Genomic DNA, 19,449 nt, shown 5'->3' with positions numbered 1-19,449 from the left:
GAAAAAAGATCACACAGCCATGTATATGTCTTGATTAGTTGAATATAACAAGCAAATGTTTCATTCATACAGTGAGTATTAGCATTAGTATTAGAGTATTACATCATATGGAAAATGAACTATCACAACTTAGGCCAGCGCAAATATGGTTTGCTTTAGCAACACTGTTCTCTGGGAGCGATTCAGAGAAACACAATGATTCACGTCATAGATGTGCTAAATTGCTCTCATTGGATCTTTAGAGAGTGTCAGATTTCATATTTGGACAAGTCATGTATCCCACGTGTGCGCCAGAGCCAAAGCGCATATACATAGTCTGTACAAGAGGGTACTCAACACACATTAGAGTGATGGAAAAATCAACCAAAGTGCACTGACATTTATCAAGTGGTAGTAGTTTAAGTATTTTATTTTTTATTTTTTGGTTATTCTGTTTTAATGTTACATAAAACATATTCATTATTGCTTGGAGAGCTTATTTGGACACTTTGATAAATAAAATTCCACCTTGGAAACCATGATTCAGTATGCTATATGTTTGGATTGCTTTGTCCTGCCAACATATTTTCTGGTGTGGTTGAGATGCTGATACAACCTTACATCTATTGAATGACCCAACCCATTAACATTCCGCATGGAGAAACATTTTACCTATAGTAAAGTGTGTCATATTGACATACAAAGTAAAATTGTATATCCAAGGCTAAATTAAGAAGACCACAAATCAACATCACTGATCCCATAATATCGTTAATTATCTACAGAATAGAATAAAGATGTGCTTCAACCTCGTGCATAACAGTCTCAACTGGTTTCCATGCACACTTACGAGATTTTCCGCAACACAATTGCTACAAGATTACTTCAGTCTGGTTCTTTTTTTTTTTTTTTACATAAACTGTACAATTGAGCTGCACATATAAGTTTTCAATGAAATATTCACCAGCTAATAACAACATTGAACCCATTAAATTAACAAATAAACTCAGCAATAAGTCAATAAAGGAAAATAAAATGATAATAAAAAAGAATAGGTCAAGCTGCAGTCCCTCCCAGATAGGGTGCAACACAGTGCCATTTAAACAGTCTGCATAACTGAGCCACAGCCGACGTGTTTGAGCTCATTATGTTAAAGAGCTTGACTTTTTTATTCTCCCTCTCTCTCCTGTGACTTTTAACTGTCTTGTCTAATGATAAAATAGCAAATATCAATAAAACTAATATCATACACCATCTGCATATTTACACATATCTCGTTAAAACAGATTTTATAAACCTCACACAACTTCAACAGATCCAGCATCCTGTGGAGCATTCATAAATCTTCCTATTCTGTCTTCATCTGTCCCCCATTGAAGGGGATCTAGAAAGGGTCCAGTGATGTCCTTCAGGTGGGCCAACACCAGTCTCTCAAATGATTGCATGACCACAGACATCAGAGAGACGTGTTTGTAGTCATTAAGTCCTGTGATTTTTGATTTTTTTGGACAGGAATGATGATTGAGCATTTGAAGCAGCATGGGACTTCACACTGCTCCAGTGATCTATTGAAGAGCTGTGTGAAGATGAGGGCCAGCTGGTTAGCACAGGATCTAAGATACACTGGTGAAATGCCATCTGGGCCCTGTGCTTTCCTTGTCTTTTGTTTTTCGGAAGACAAGGCACACCTCTTCTTCACAGATCTTAAGTGTGGTTTGAGTAGCAGGAGGGGGAGGAGGGGGTTGCAGGAGGTGTTGGTGTTTCTGTTAAGTGAAGGTCAGAATGTGGGTTGTGAGACTGGGCCTTTCAAATCTATAGTAGAAAACATTCATGTCATCAGCCAGTTTTTGGTCCTCTACAGTGTTGGGGGTAGAAGTCCTGTAGTTAGTAAGTTGTTTTAGGCCACTCCACACTGATGCAGGGTTGTTAGCTGAAAACTTGTTTTTCAGCATTTAGCTTCTTTTAGCCACTCTGATTTCCTTATCTAAGAAGCATCCTCTTTGGCCTGACAAAGGTGCCTGAGCTCTGCTGTAAACCATGGGTTTGTCATTGTTGAATGTTAAAAAAGTCTCAGTAGGAATGCATGTATCCTCACAGAAACTGATATATGATGTAACATTATATGTGAGGTCGTCCATATTGGTGTGTGCCGCCTCAAAAACACTTCAATCAGTGCAGTCAAAGCAGGCTTGTAGTTCCAGCTCTGCTTAATTGGTCCACCTTTTTACAGTTTTTACTATAGCCTTAGCAGATTTTAGTTTCTGTCTGTAGGTTGGAAGAAGATGAACCAGACAGTGATCAGATCCCAAAGCTGCTCTCTTTGTTGTTGTGTAGCAATGTGTAGAATGATATTTCTGTCTCTGGTTGGTCATGCAATGTGCTGTATGTATTTGGGCAGTTCATGTGTGAGCTTAGCTTTGTTAAAATCTCCAAAAATAATAATAACTGAGTCTGTGTATTGTTGTTCTGTGTCTGTGATCTGATCCGCCAGCTGTTGCAGTGCGGCACCCATGCACGCATTTGTTGGGATATAAACACTCACCAGAATAAACGAGGAAAACACCTGTGGCGAGTAGAAAGGCTTACAGTTAATAAATAGCACTTCCAAATTAGGACAGCACATCTTTAACATTGTTACATCTGTACACCAACTTTCATAGATGAAAAAGCATGTTCATCTGCCTCATTTTTTCCTCCGTTAAATCCGTGATGTGATCTGCTCTGAACAGCTGAAAGCCCGGCAGATTTAACCCGATGCCCGGAATGTCTTCAATTAGCCAGGTTTCTGTGAAGCACAAGGTAGCAGAGGTTGAAAAGTCCTTGTTTGTAAGAATGAGGAAATGTAGTTTGTCCATTTTGTTAAGAAGAGAGTGGAGATTCGCTAGATGAATACTCGGTAGCGCTGTTTGAAAGCCACGCTGATTCCCTCAACTGCGTCTCTTAAACCGCACAGCTGGGCCTCCGACTAAAATGTCTGTATAGTCAAAAACTGGGAAAAGATATTTTAACTTGTATATGCTGCCGAATGTTCAGCAGTTCATCCCTGGTAGAACTGTTTTGAAAAAGATTATTAAACACAGGACAAACAAACTAGATGGATTAGACTTCGTTTAAAAGGCACACCTACCTGCTGGCGATGTCAGTTGGAGGATGGAGACAAAGCCCATGCTATGTGGTTCTGTGCTAAGATTTAAGAATTCTGGGTAATAGTCCAGAATTTTATCTGTGAATCTCTAGATACTAAAATGTTATTCTGTCCTAGAATATGTACAGTTGAAGTCAGACATTTACATACACTTAGTTTGAAGTCATTAAAACAAAAACAAAATGTAACCACTCCACAGATTTAACATTAGCAAACTATAGTTGGTAAGTTGTTTAAGACATCTACTTTGTGCATGACACAAGTAATTTATCCAACAATTATTTACAGACAGATTGTTAATTGACTATATCACAATTCCAGTGGGTCTGAAGTTTACATGCACTAAGTTAACTGTGCCTTTAAGCAGATGGAAAATTCAAGAAAATGATGTCAACCCTTTAGACAATTAGCTTCTGATAGGAGGTGCACTGAATTGGAGGTACATCTGTGGATGTATTTTATTGCCTACATTCAAACTCATTGCCTCTTTGCTTGATATCATGGGAAAATAAAATATTTTTTCAAGACCTCAGAAAAACAATTGTGGACCTCCACAAGTCTGGTTCATCCTTGGGAGCAATTTCCAAACCTGAAGGTATCATGTTCATCTGTACAAACAATAGTACGCAATTATAAACATCATAGGACCATGCAGCCATCATACCGCTCAGGAAGGAGACACATTCTTTCTCCTAGAGATGAATGTAGTTTGGCGTGTAAAGTGCAAAATAAAACCCAGAACAACAGAAAGGGACTTTGTGAAGATGCTGGAGGAAACAGGTAGACAAGTATATATATCCACAGTAAAATGAGTCCTATATGAGTCCTATATCGACATAACCTGAAAGGCTGCTCAGCAAGGAAGACATCTACTTTGTGCATGACACAAGTAATTTATCCAACAATTATTTACAGACAGATTGTTAATTGACTATATCACAATTCGGCAAAATGGCTTAAGAACAACAGAGTCAAGGTTTTTGAGTGGCCATCACAAGGCCCGACCTCAATGCGATAGAAAATGTATGGGCAGAACTGAAAAAGTGTGTGCGAGCAAGTAAGCCTACAAACCTGACTCAGTAACACCAGTTCTGTCTGGAGGAATTGGCCAAAATTCCAGCAACTTATTGTAAGAAGCTGCCAAATGCTAACAAAGTGTATGTAATCTTCTGACCCACTGGGAATGTGATGAAAGTAATAAAAGCTGAAATAAATAATTATTAAAAAAAAATAAAAAATTAATTCTTAAAATAAAGTAGTGATCCTAACTGACCTAAGACAGGGAAAGTTTTCTATGATTAAATGTCAGCAATTGTGGAAAAACTGAGTTTAAATGTATTTGGCTAAGGTGTATGTAAACTTCTGACTTCAACTGTTTATTAGGTCATGGGGCGGTCATTTAATGTAGGTGATAAATATACAAAACGATAGGTCCAAACTGTTATACTGATTGGCAGACAAGTTATCCTTAGAGGATGGAAATCAATGGGCACTCCTTGATTTCAAGAATGGTTCACTGATTTGGGTAGGGTGGCAACATTCAGAAGGATGTCATATAAACAGATTAATGCATGTGGTAAGAAAAGGGACAAATACATGACCTTTCTGGAAGGCTCTCGGTGAGGGCTATGTGACGAGAAACATTTTTATTTTCGTGTTCACATGTATATTTTGGGACTATATATGTATATCAAGTTTGGACCACACGAATGTTTGGTCGGGGTTGGGGACTGGGTGGGGGATAGGGTATTAATAGGGGTTAAGGGGGATAATGGTTGACTCTGTTTATGTATATTTTGCTTTGTTCTGTGTTATGTTTGAGAATCAACCAGCAAAAATGTTAATCTGAAAAATTTTGTAATCCTCCCAGCACAACTTGTCTTTATTCCTCACCACATGTAAAACAAAGTCTCTGTCTGCCGACAGCAGGAATATTGGCAGAATGGATCTGGGTCTGTCACCCACCCAGTGAAGCCAACCGAGAGCTCTGGGAGCGTGCTCTATTTCCAGATGATGGCCGGCTGTGTCCAACAAATTTGGAATAAGCCCATCCAGGAATTTACCTTATCTTGACCTTCCTTTTCCTCTGGAATTCCAACGAAATGAACATTAATACAGTATGTCTGCTTCGATTTGCCATATCCTTTAATTTTTCCCACACCTGATCCATATCAGTTTTGGTGGCTATCAGTTTAGTCCGCAGCTCTTTTCCGACTGCTTCCAGAGACTCGATTCTCGATTCAAAATGCTTTTTAATGTCCCCACAGCCGACGATTTTGAATTCTTTAACATCCTAACACTCCCAGCAAAGTTTATATTGATCGACAGTATAACGGTAGCAAGGTGTAGCGGAGCTCACCACTAGGCTGCATCCACTCGCATAGCGTCATGTGACTAAATGTGGCTTCTTAATGTTTGTCGCTTCTGCAGCATCTGTCAATAAACTGGCATGATTTTGTAGGGATTCAGACCATCAGACTGTTATGGAGGGTTTTCCCATGGTATCAGCTACTAACGCAGCATTGAATTGAGCTCATGAACGGGAACATTAATAAAGTTTTGCACAAACTTTTCACTCAAATTTTAATGCTGACAATATTACTTGTTATGAAAAATACAACATTGTTGTGTGGATAATTAGATAAATGCATGAACCCTGTATTATAATGTATTTGCTCGTTCAATTATGCAATGTATTTACCCTGAATGATTAACTAATACTATGCTTACTATGTTTATTTTACTTCTACGTAACCTTACAAGTTTATTATGATGTTTTAAATACTAATAATTGAATACTTTTGAATGTCTGGAAGATAGTGTCAATGTATTTATTCATTTTGAGAATATTGATGGAACCCAATAAACTTGAATATGAGCATTGTATATGTGATATGCATCTGGCTTCAACATAGAGCTATTTATGTGTAATCTCTAAAAGATAAAAAGAGATCAAAGTTTTTACATCAAGCTAGAGGCAGTTTGAACTCCTTCCTTGTGAACGTGCATACCACAGCTGGCCAGAAGCAAACATTTTCAGTAAAAAACATTTTTTAAATATTTATCTATTTCTTACACCTAGCGTTTCACTTCGGAAGACATTATTGAATACAGTCATATGGATTACTTTTATAATGCCTTTATGCTTTTTGGAGATTCACTTGCATTGTATGGACCTGCAGAGCTTTTTCTAAAAAATCTTTATTTGTGTCATACGCATCTGGGATGGCATGCGAGAGAATAAATTATAAGACATTTTTCATTTTTGGGTGCACTGTCCCTTTAAGCCACGTTAAGCGTTTTCCACGACAAGCGGTTCTGAATGTCCCCTCCGAGATTCTGTTGTATGACGTCTTTCAAACATGGCGGCGCTCTGAGAGTTCTGATAAACATTCACTTTTAAGCGAATAAATGCACCAAAGTTTCCATATTATATTATGTTTAACACACGTTTGCAGAGACGTGAAAAACGGTAAACGATCTTCTCTGTTGATAATCATAAACCGTCAGAAACTTCTGGCATTGTTTTGTTTGTTCGAGCATCGGATTCATGTTTATAAATGTCACCAATATTCTCATCATCCTAAACGAAGACTTGTTTCAACACGAACAGGAATAACTCCAGGTGTTTCAACTGAGATCTGCGGGATAAAACATTGTAAAATGATGTTTATTAAAGAAGAGATTGAGGACATGAGTTATCCAGAATCATGCAGTTCAAATGTCATGAAAAATGAAGATACTGAGGAACAAAGAGGTTTGTGTCCATTCTTCATTATTTATTATTGTCTGTGCATGAAGATTAAAGTAATAAAACTTCAAGTAGTTCAACACATTTGGTTGCTGTATTTGAGTAACGACTTGAATTTTTTTTTTCAAAAGTTTAAATATTAAGCCATATATAATGATGACGGTTATATTGTAAAGTAAAACTCAAAATGACTTCTTTACACTTGCGGAGCCAATATCTGAAGTTAACTATCAGCTTTTGCACTTTTTATTGAAGAAAGAAAATAGGACTTACTTTGATCCAGTGGCGACCCGTTCATTTTAAATCTAGGCTTTCAGTGCGATTCATGGCATTAAGAAAACACTATTTCACAATTAACAAGACACACTATGGACATCATTCATTACATTGCAGCCAGATAAGATCACCAATTGACATTTCAAAAATGCGTCCATTCACGAAAGCCAAAACTTGAAAAGATGCTGAATGCTCAAGCCAGCCTAATAATACATTATTAAATAAAGAGTTGGATATGTCCCCTCTGTCATCTACTACCAGTGGTGGACAGTAACGAAGTAAATGTAATTCGTTACTGTACTTAAGTAGCTTTTTTGCGTATCTGTACTTTACTGAAGTATTTAAATTTGGGGAGACTTTTACTTTTTACTCCACTACATTTTCAAAGTCAGTCGTTCCTTTTTATTTATGAGTGGATAAAAACGTAATTGGTCAAATGAGCCACCAATCACAGTACAGCGCGCGCGCTTTGTTTTGAACTTGCCTTGACGGCATCTACTAAGCGCGAACCAGGGGTGCGTTTCCCAAAAGCATCGTTAGCCAACTATGGTTGCAAGTTCCGTCGTTATCATCATAGTTCAACGAGTCGGTGTTTCCCGAAACCATCGTTCCAACGAACATTCGCAAACAGCATCGCAGAGTTGTGTGGTTGGAACGACAGCTCTCGACCTGTGGTTAGAAGCAGAGTTTCTTGTTATTATAACATGTGGGCTTAATAAATTATTATCTTGAGCCAAGTAAGCAAGATGACATTCAGTACAATCAGTATCTTTTATTTAGAAGACATACAAATGTCCTTTATGTCTTTTAGTTTGTCAATAGATTTAAAGCACCATTTTTGAAGAGTGTGCATGTGTGAACGTGCTCTAGTGCGTAAGAACGAGCATATGATTGAATCTGGAAATAAAGCAAATAACTGAGAAAAATATGAGATAGTCCTCAGATGACATGTCCGTTAGCATTAATTCGATCGCAAACAGATTCATTAAAAGTAGTTTTTACTCCACCACATGTGTGACATCATTAACCAACGTGGTTGAACAACCAATTTGCGACAATACGGTTTCGGGAAACAGTCGTGACTAGCAAGTTGATTTCTTCAACAGTACATCGTACTACGGTAGTGGAGCAGCAAGTTACGTCGTTGTACGGGAAACGCACCCCAGAGCCGTTAAATATGAGAGTTGCGAACAAGAGGGTTGCGACAGTGATCTCGCCGCCACGCGGTCACGTGATTCGTGTAGCTCTCAATAGTTCCAAACAAATTGCGTTGCCAATGATTTTAAGCGGGGCAGAGAGCAGCAGCTATTATTGCAGCAATTATCGGTAAATATTGACGCATAATGTACATTGCTTATTATGTTGACACTAAAATTACTTGCATATAATAACATTTTTTTTTCTGGGGAGTAGCAGAAACACTGCATTAATACGTTTTTGTGTTTAATTTTGGAGGGAAATTGGCTGCTCCCATAACATAGTATATATATATATATATATATATATATATATATGTATGTGTGTCGTGCGTGTGTGTGTGTATATATGTGTGTGTGTGTGTGTGTGCGTGTGTGTGTATATGTGTGTGTATATGTGTGTGTGTGTATATATGTGTATGTGTATATATATATATATATATATATATATATATATATATATATATATATTTATTTAATGGCGTTGTGCAGGTTTATGTGAATGTATCATAACATTAGGATGTTAATAATTATGACCATAGACACTCGAGAAAAATATATACAGTAAATACTGTAAATGTATTATACCTTATGGGAACAGTCCCCTTCCCTCCAAAATTAAACACACAAAAAATGTATTCAATTCAAATATATATATATATATATATACATCTGACTAATTAATGTCATTTTATTAATAGATTGATGTGCCAAGAGTGACATTAGTCTTCATGTAGACTGAGTTAAGCAAGAGTCTTGTGACAAATTATAATAGGACATTATGGCCATAAAAAAATCATAGTAATTGGATACTTAAGTACATTTGAAGGCAAATACTTTTGTACTTTTACTCAAGTGAATGTTTAAAGGCAGCACTTCTACTTTTACTTGAGTAATATTTTACCTTGAGTATCTTTACTTTAACTCAAGTACATGGTATGTGTACTTCGTCCACCACTGTCTACTACACACACACACACACCAAAGTTCAAATTTTGGTTTTGGAGCAACCCTAACCTGGATATTATATTCTAATAATGTTTGTAATTTAAATGTCGCCTAATTCACACTTTAATAAATGAATCAAGCACACGATCATGCAGAATATCTCCGGTTTTGATCTTTCTCAATAATGACAGCTAGAATGACTGTCAGCTAGTAGAGGATGGGCATGGATACTCGTACGTGGCAGCAATGATCGATGGTGATCGTGCAAGATGTGACTTTTTACTTAATTCGAAATTCAGCGACAACTAAACACAAACCTGTCAAATTTGTACTTTTGAGATTGATTATGTTGTGGTTTTGAGGGGTCCATTGATTGTCAGAGATGTTCATATCAACCAAACTGATATTTGATGCTTCAATGCTATCGTTACGATAATCAAAAGAGTGTAATTAATTGTGTTTTCAACACCTGTCTCTGCAAAACGTTTGCTAAACACATTTTATTATCATTTAACGTAAGAACTTTGACTGGATGCCGACATGTTTGCGTGATCTAACACACACTTACACCTTGACAGAAATGAGAGTTGAAGATTAGGGCTGCAATTAACAATTATTTTGATAATCGATTAATCGAACGATTATTAGAACAATTATATGACTATTCAGTGATTATTACAGCAATTAATCATTAGCTCTTAACCAATTATTCAGCGTGTGTCCTGACTTAAAAGGTTGTATTAAACGTGCTTATTAACAATAAAGAGGACAAAATAATCTTTTAAAAAATACCTCTAAATGACATTCACTGAATTAAAGGAGAAATACTTTTTAATAAGTTTAATTCAGTAAAGAATTTCACTGCAAAATTCCTATTATCAAGTGTTTTTGTCTTGTTTTCCTTTGTCTAAAAATCCTTAAAACAAGATACATATACTTGAGAAGCAACATATATTAAGATATTTAGACTTGCTTTAAGAGAATGTATCGGAAATAAGTGTATTTTGTTTATAAGTGTATTTGTTTCACTTGGTTATACATCTGCAAGAGGAGTAAAAACATGTGCCCCTGTCAAACAGTCGGCTTTGACGTTCCTGAGCTTGGAGCAAATTCTCCTGTGTTATTTGACCCAAAGTGTGGAGTTTTGCTCTGAGATCAAGAACGTACTGAATTTAATTTTTACTGTTTGAAGGTCTCTCCTTCTAAGCTTCCTGTTTTGTGTCGAGCATGCCTTGCAGCCGACTCCCATAAAGCAGCTCGAATGGGGAAAACCCTGTGGAGGCTTGTGGGACCTCTTGCACTGCAAATAACAGGGGTTCGAGCCACTTATCCCAATTTCTAGCATCCTCATGTACAAACATATGAATCATATTTTTTAAGGTTTTATTAAATAGATACACTAACCCATCTGTTTGTGGGTGGTAAACACTGGTATGAATCGATTTAATTCCTAACAATTCATACAGTTTGCATAGTGTTCGTGAAATAAATGTAGTGCCTTAATCAGTGAGGATTTTTTTGGAATCCCCACTTGGGAGATAATTCTGAAGATGTGCGCAGGGGCACTACTTCCAGATATCGTGTTTAATAGTCCACCAGAACTAATACAAAGCGATGCCCACATGCTGTTCGTTCTAATGGCCTGAATAGGTAAATGGCAATTCTTTCGAAGGGGACCTCGATTAGCGGTAGAGGGTGCAATATCGCTTTTAGTGTGGCTGGTGGATTAAAAAAACTGGCATTCACAGCACGCTGCACACCACCTGTGAACGTCGCTGTGAATGCCAGGCCAGAAAAAATGGACCATTATGAATTTTTTTGTGACACAAATGGCTATCCATTGGATTATAGTGAGCTGCCTGGAAGACGGTTTCCCAACGGCTCTTCTGTACTAATAATTGGGTTGTATTTTCACGTCACTCGATACAAGCGATCTTTAATAATTGAAAATATGGGTATGTGAGTGCAACGTTAGGCTGGAGCTGTTGACCATAGATGAATCTCACTTGTTCAAATGCGTGTTTGAGGTACTCCTGCCTTGACTGCTCAAGAGGAAAATCCTCTTTAGGGAACCCCCAGAGGACCGGAATTCCCTCTCAAAGCAGACATAGATGCCCCTGGCACCGCCTCTCCAGCCATAGCATTGCACATCACACATGGAGACAATATTCAGGACCCATCCACACGTATTTTGCTTAAAAAATTCTTAAAATCAGGCCAGGTGAAAGAAGGAGCCTCTGGATCGTTGCCTCCCGGAAACGCTGTCATATAGTCTTCTGCCAGCTGGACGGCCTCTTCTAGTGACACCGGGCTGTTACCCAGTCTGCCATACCCAGAGGGGGTTGGGAGATGAACTGCTCCAGTGTTACAAGGTCGACAATGTACACGGCGCTGCGGGTTCCCTTAGCCAGCAGCCATTTAAAAGGCATCCCGGAGCTGTTGAGCAAAAGCAAACATGCGGCCATGCTTTCCAAACTTCTGGGTCCTGAAGTGCTGCCGGTTCTGCTCAGGACTACAGCCAACCCATAGCACGATGGCCTTCTTTAGGTCTCTGTAGTTGAGGAGGCAGGTGGCAGGAAGTTGCTGGGCTGCTAGCTGTGCTAGGAAGGTGGCAGGAAGTTGCTGGGCTGCTTGCTGCGCTTCCCCAGAATGCAGTGATACCAGGAGGGCCACCCCTGTTATACAGCTGTTACAGCCCAGGTGACGAGCCTTACCAATCTCCCTCTCCCGCAGGCAGATACAAGACAACGCCCCCATCCCCTTAGTGGTCTGCAACAGTAGTCTGATCTTTTTATTTGTAATTAAAAAAATGTACTCAATTTTATAACAAGAAAAGCAAAACACATAAATATATAAATACATTCAACATTTAAACCCCCCTCTCCAACCCGCAACCCTGCCTCCCCAAAAAGCAATACTGTGGTCACACAAGTAAATATATACACATACATATACACACATCCAAATACCGGCCCCATTTCCAGACAAACAAATCGAAATCACCCCATCTTCCCAATGACATCTCATAAGCCACTACCCTCCACATCTCCGTGCACCACTCCGGATATGGGGGCGCACCAGCTGATCTCCAACCCCTCAAATTAACCTGCCTTGTGATTATCACATGGGTCAGAACCCAGTTCTCTATATGGCCATCACCCACATCAATGACTGCCCTATCGACCCAGAACACAAAGTCTGGGGCAAAATGAAACCCGAGTGCCCACCACGTCGCACACAAAATTCTGCACCTTCGGATCGCGACACAACTCCAAAAACATGGGCCATGTCTCCATCCTCGGATTGACATCTCCAGCAGGTGGGTGTGCCTTTAAGACCAAGCCTATACAGTCTAGATGGGGTCCAATAATATCTATGCAAAATTTTGAATTGTATACGACGCACCCTTGCATCTCTAGATGCAGACTTAACATTTTTAAGAATCTTAGCCCACACTCCTTCCTCCAATGCAAAGTTGAAATCTTTCTCCCATACTCTCTTGAGAGAAGTTAAGGCTCCATCCCCCAGACTCTGAATTAAGAGGTAGTACACTGATGCTTCATGACCTTTTCCAAAAGCAGCAATCACCTCTCCCAAAGCATCTGCCTCCTTAGGGGTGTGTGTGCTTCCCAAAAATATTACAAAGCAGGTAGCGCAGTTGTAAATACTTATAAAACTGAGGTCTGGGGGTTCCAAAATGTTGGACCAAATTTTCAAATGATCTTAACACTCTATTTTCAAATAGGTCACCGGGTGTAGCAACCCCCCTAACAATCCACTCTGGTCAGCAGAAAGGGGACTTGCCAATACACAATCTTGGGTTCTGCCATATGCTCGAGGCAACATTTAAATAAGTGTCTGATTTAAACAATCTGGACACTTTAGACCATACCGAATGTAAATGGGAAATAACGAGGTGTAACTTAACTTTTCCGATAGTTTGATAGAGAGGCTTTGTAATGGTGAAATAGGGGCAAGAACTGCCTGTTCAATAACAAACCAGGGAGGGGCTCTCTCAGGTGGAAGTGACCAATGAGCCAAATGTCTAAGACTGAACACATGGTAATAAAACAAATCTTGGGTAGGCCTAGCCAACCTTTGTCTGTTTAACTTATTAAAATGCAATCTGGGACGTTTACCATTCCAAATGAAGGACTTTGCTATGCCATCAAATTGCTTGAAATAAGAGAGGGGGACATCAACAGGGAGAGATTGTAGCAGGTAGTTACATTTTTGAATACTATTCATTTTAATAACATTTACCTTCCCAATCATAAATAAATGTAATGAAGACCACCTACCCACATCACTCGAAAACCTTTTTATTAAAGGGTCAAAATTATCTCTAACTAGGTTAGGCATATTTGCAAATTTGGATCAGCCCAAATACTTAATGCCCTGTTTGGGCCACTGGAAGGCTGTTACTGGACAGAACGCTGTCAGAGCCAAAGCTTCAGATTTACAGTAGACCAATTGACTTTGTATCCTGAGAAATTGGAAAAGGAATTAATAATTCTGTGGAGGCAAGATATAGATCTAGTAGGTTCAGATACAAATAATAAAATCATCTGCGTAAAGCAGAAGCTTATGCGCCACACCACCCACAACAACCCCTAGAAAATCATCCTCCATTCTTATTGCGGCTGCTAAATGTTCAAACCAGAACAATAATGGGGAAAGAGGGCAACCCTGCCAAGTGGCCCTATTCAGAGTAAAATAATCTGAAATTAATCAATTTGTTTACTGCTGCTACAGGGTGTCTATAAAGTAACCTAATCCAACCAATAAATGTACTCCCGAACCCATACATTTCCAAAATCTTAAAAAGATAATCCCATTCTACCATATCAAACACCTTTTCGGCATCAAGTGAGACAGCAGCAACCGGAGACTGATCATTCACTACTGACCACATGATATTGATGAGACGCCTAATATTATCAGAAGAGCTATACCCTGAATAAACCTCACATGATCTATATGTATAAGATATGTTATAACTTAATCGATTAGCCAAAAATTGACAACATTTTTTACATCTAGTTGGATCAGGGAGATTGGACATTAACTTTTACACTTGCTTGAATCGTTGTCCTTTTATGTATCAGACTGATCTGAGTTTGTGTCATGGTTTGGGGAAGCTTTCCATTCTTTAATGATTCAGTATAAACTTCTAACTAAAGTGGATCCTGTTCTGTATCATAGGATCTAAAAATTCTGCGGCAAAACCATCTGGCCCCGGAGCCTTGCCTGTAGGTAAGGACTTAATTACCTTGTCAATCTCCTCCATGGTTATCTCAGAATCAAGATAATTGTTTTGCTTAGTCATCAATTTATGAAGTTCTAATGGTTCCACAAAGTTTCTAATATCTTCATCAGTAGATGAAGATGTGGAACTATAAAGATAAAGATAGAACTCTTTAAAGGCATTATTAATATCAATGGACAAGGTAAAAATTGAGGGAATGGTAGAAAAAAAACTTTTATATATCTCGCCAAAAGCTTCCCTGCTTTGTCCCCCGAATCAAAGTATGACTGTCTTGCCCTGAATAACCAAAACTCCACTCTCCGCAACAAAATAGTATTATATCTATATTTCAATCGGGTCAATTATCTAAGACAGGGGTTCTCAACCTTTTGCAAGCTGGGCCCCCAAAGCTGGTTCATTGCAGTTGGGGCCCCAGTGCCCCCCGCCCCATGCTTTATTGTTGTTATTATTATTATTATTATTATTATTATTATAATTGGCAGTAGCACCAGACTTCTAATGTGAGCTTGCAGGCATTATTATTATTATTATGAGTAGTAGTAGGCCTATCATCATTACTAGGCTATTGCTATATAATTATATGAGGTTACATGCTTTATTGTTGTTATTATTATTATTATCATCATCAGTAGGCCTATTATCATTACTAGGCTATTGGTATAATTGGGAATTGGCACCATACCTCTGATATAAATTTATGCTTTATTATTGTTATTATTACTAGGCCTAATAGTAGGCATCATCTGCATTTTTTACAGAAGCTTGCTGGTAGGTGATGTTAATGTGAGACCTGAGCCTGCTTTGCCTTGCAAAGATCCTCAATTCTTGGCTCAATGTTTGATAAACATAGCCTCAAATCATCCTCAATTTGTGCACGATTGCGGTATTTCGTTTTGAGTGCAGTCATTTTTGAGAATCCTGCCTCACACAAATATGTCGACTCGAAAGGAAGGAGAATCTTCAAGGCGACGTCACAGAGTTCAGGGTATTCCTGCATCAATGCTGCCAGAATGACGAAAGAGGGCAGGAGCTAAAGAGTTCCTTCAGTCTACTGTCACTCTTCAGCTCAATAAGCTGTGCCTGCATATCAATTGATAGCTCGTTTGCTGTGTACACAAACGGATCTCGAACCGCAAAACGGATCGCAAAAGAGCGATAATCCTCTTTAAAGTACGTCGCAAATTGTTTTCTCATTGCTGACAGGTGCTCAGATGCTGATTGAAATAGGGAGGAGAAATCGTGTGACGTGCCTGCATCAGTGATAAAGTCTGCAAGGCTGGGGAACATGTCTATGTAAATCGAGATTGATAAGACTAGCGAGAGCTGGCACAAGCGAACTTGGCAAGAGACTAGACTAGAGTGAATGGAAAGCTATGTCGTGAGTCAATTTAAATGCAGTGATTTATTTTTGTGTGAGAGTGAGTGAACATTTACATTTATACCCCGCTCTGTAAGCCAGGGCGGAACGGCGGCGCCATGCGCATGCGCTGATTCATTTGCAGCCTGGACGCGGAGGGGTGTGTGTCTCCTCTCTGCTCTGACTGCTGCGCGAGGCTACTGAGAGACTGACCGCCTGTGAGTGCTTTTGGACGGGAGAGGGGCTCAAGGCAGCACCCACTGTTCGTTGAGCACAGTAGGCCTAACTGCAGAGTGATTTGTGCTTTCGAGTCTCCAAACACCACAAAAGTCTCCAAAAACACCAGTAAAAGTAACTGGATTTGTCGCTTTTGACCAAAAAAAAAAGCCACAAGGAGAATGAATTGTTTGTGTTATAATCAGTGCTTGAAGTGGGGGAAAAGGTGGCGGCACTCTCTTTGCATTGGCAAATCATGACATTTTTACAGTGAAAAACAAAACTTGGAGATATTGCTGTTACAACAATGTATTGTTATTTATTTAGCATAGCACATCTCACAGCAATACTCAATTGTGTTTTGAATGATTCAGTGTTGTGAACGAATCGGTTGAGTCAAAGATTCAATGACCCATTCACAAACATCTGTCTCATTCTTGATGAATCGGCCGTTTGAACGAATCGTTTGAATGAACGACTCAATGACTCGCTTAATGAAACCGCTTATGCTTATCACCTGCATTTGCGCTCACTATCGACAAACCAATCAAATTTGTTCAAAATGTTTTTTTTAAATCAGTCCAAACACATTTTAATTTTTATTCAGGAGTTATGTATATACAAAACTATAACTTTTTATGACAGTAGTTTAGTGATAAAAAATGTGTGCCCAAAAAATTTTTTTTTCCAGTTTTTTTCCCTTCCATCGTAGCCTACTCGCGCCCCCCGGTTGAGAACCACTGCTCTAAGACCATCAGACGACATATGCCGCTTCAGCTCTCCCTCTGCACTTTTAATATTCCCTTCCAACTCCATGAGTTCTCGTGCTTTGGATTGTTTGGTAAATTATGCATACTGTATGATCTGACCCCTAAGAACCGCCTTAAGTTCCTCCCAAGCCACGTCTACTGAGGATACTGAGGACCAGTTGGCCTCCAAATAAACATTGATTTCAGCCTTTAGCATTTGTTGGAAATCAGGAGTTTGCAAAAGGGATACATTAAGGCGCCAACAATATGCTTTATTTTTTCCGTATATGGCCACACCTCTAAACTCACCAGGGCATGATCTGAGACTAAAATGTTTCCAATTGAACAATCAGCAACAATTGAAATGAGGGATTTGGATATCAATAAAAAAAAATCTATTCTAGAATAAATCTTATGGACTGATGAATAAAATGTATAGTCCCTACCAGATGGGTTCAAAAGTCTCCAAATATATGTAAGACCAAGATTTTTACACATCCTGTGATGTGTCAATGTTGCTTCCCTATGATCAAGGACTGAGTCCATCAAAACATTTAAGTCTCCTCCCAATATTATATCATGCTGGGTGCCAGCAGCTTGCAACCTCCCTTCAAGATCTATAAAAAAGCCCTGATCATCAGCATTAGGTGCATAAATATTAGCCAAAATAAGACTTTGCCCCTGAATTTCTACCAAAACAATAATTACTCTCCCTAATTTATCTTGAAACTGTTTGAGACATTTAAATTGTAGACGGTGTAGATTCCTCTAAATTCAAAGAGTCCATGTACGCCTACGAGAGCCCCCGCAACAACTTTGCCATCAAATTGCACGATTCTGCCTCACAAATTTGTAAGGCAAAATTACATAACGTAAATGTTTTGTAAAATAAACCCAAATAATGTGTAGACTCCTTCACAGAACTGTCTCAAGAAAACAAATTCCAGCCAATATAAAGCCATTCATTTTCCTCAGACAGACAAACGAATGATCAGTGAGCCGGCTGTTATGAGTGCAGCAGATGACGTCATCATTCCAATGTCATGCGGAAATACTCCACAAATCATACTCCAGCCAACAGGAGGCATAAGCGCAAGGAATGAACAGAGTCATCTACGACTGTCCTGAAGCAGAATTATTCAACAAAAGAAGCGCCAGGCGCTAGGCTGAACAGCACAAAAGGAAACAAAACCGCATCCCGGTCCCTCGGATGGTCAAGAATTTATACACTCGGAGGCAGCATAAAAGTATATATCATGACTTTTACAGTCTGTCAACTTTATAAAGACATCCTTTGTGTGGGCATTTAGATATTTTGCGGTCATCTGTACTATGTCTTTTTCGGATGATCTCAAAAGTGTGGCCAGGATTGATCGCTGTCTGACTCTCTCCGCAGATCTCCTAGCGGGGACTCTGTGAGCTCACTCAATTTCGAACTTATGGCCTGTTATGTTGAGCAGACTCGGGAATAGCTTGTCCAGAAATGTAACCAAATCTCTGCCTTCCTCATGCTCAGGAATTTCAATAATTTATTCCAAATTATTCCTTCGGCTTCGATTTTCCAAATCTTCCAATTAAACTTTTCTTTTTTCAAGTCTATATTGGTCGCGGGTGGATTAGTAGATAATTCCCTTTCCGATGACTCCAGATAATCAAATTAGTCTCTCAGCATCTGCCACTCTTGAGAATTTATTTTCCATCGCTATAATCGATCGACGTATTACAGCGAGATCCTCCAAATCAGTAACTACCTTCGTCAGTATCACAACATATTAGACACTTGACGCTGGATTTCTTCTCCCGCTGCGCCACCCAAATCGAGTCCCAGCATTCTAGCTGTCAGTTTGTCCAGATACTCAGGTGACATTTCACCTCACACTTCCTGTAGCACTTGCTATAGATATGGTTGTGGTCGGGCACTTCTCACACACCTTACAGTCTAGCTGTTCCCACAAAAGCTCAATGGGGTTAAGATCCATAACACTCTTTTCCAATTATCTGTTGTCCAATGTCTGTGTTTCTTTGCCCACACTAACCTTTTCTTTTTGTTTTTAAGTTTCAAAAGTGGCTTTTTTTTGTAATTCTTTTTGAGTCTTCTCTTTACTGTTGTACATGAAACTGGTGTTGAGCGGGTAGTATTCAATGAAGCTGTCAGCTGAGGACATGTGAGGCATCTGTTTCTCAAACTAGAGACTCTGATGTACTTATCCTCTTGTTTAGTTGTACATCTGGTCTTCCACATCTCTTTCTGTCCTTGTTAGAGCCAGTTGTCCTTTCTCTTTGAAATGAAAATATGAAATCCTCCGTTTTTTTTGGCAATTTCAAGCATTGTAAAGGTTTAATTCCTCAAAACAATGATTGACTGCTGCATTTCTAGAGAAAGCTGTTTCTTTTTTGCCATTTTCACCTAATATTGCCAGAAATGACCAAAAATGACCTTAATACATGCCAGTCTATTGCATACTGTGGCAACTCAGAAACAAACACAAAGACAATGTTGAGCTTCATTTAATGAACCAAATAGCTTTCAGCATTGTTTGGTATATTGGCAAGTGATTTTCTT

At 39.0% G+C, this 19,449-nt stretch overlaps 2 protein-coding genes across 6 annotated transcripts in view; both read left to right on the top strand.

The window, feature by feature from the left end:
* LOC127644886 (zinc finger protein OZF-like) overlaps window positions 1-19,449 on the top strand; it is a 385,071-nt gene that overhangs the window by 196,267 nt on the left and 169,355 nt on the right. The window contains exon 3 of one of the 2 annotated variants that reach the window (XR_007970740.1): window positions 5,054-5,997. The exons of the other annotated variant lie outside the window; for it this stretch is intronic. The gene's annotated coding sequence lies outside the window, so the exon portion shown is untranslated. Of the gene's footprint in view, window positions 1-5,053; window positions 5,998-19,449 lie in introns of those variants that run through there. 2 annotated transcript variants of the gene reach the window in all.
* LOC127644888 (zinc finger protein OZF-like) overlaps window positions 1-19,449 on the top strand; it is a 143,564-nt gene that overhangs the window by 118,172 nt on the left and 5,943 nt on the right. For 2 of the 4 annotated variants that reach the window (XR_007970741.1, XM_052128314.1), the window contains exon 1: window positions 6,496-6,881. The exons of the other annotated variants lie outside the window; for them this stretch is intronic. Coding sequence is in view for 1 of the 2 variants with exons in the window: in XM_052128314.1 (XP_051984274.1) it covers window positions 6,536-6,881 (346 nt within the window). In the remaining variant the exon portion in view is untranslated. Of the gene's footprint in view, window positions 1-6,495; window positions 6,882-19,449 lie in introns of those variants that run through there. 4 annotated transcript variants of the gene reach the window in all.

The sequence above is a fragment of the Xyrauchen texanus genome, chromosome 6 (genome assembly GCF_025860055.1).
Source record: "Xyrauchen texanus isolate HMW12.3.18 chromosome 6, RBS_HiC_50CHRs, whole genome shotgun sequence".
NCBI lineage: Eukaryota > Metazoa > Chordata > Actinopteri > Cypriniformes > Catostomidae > Xyrauchen > Xyrauchen texanus.
Note: the sequence above shows the minus strand (reverse complement) of the source record. Positions and strands in the feature narration are given on the sequence as shown.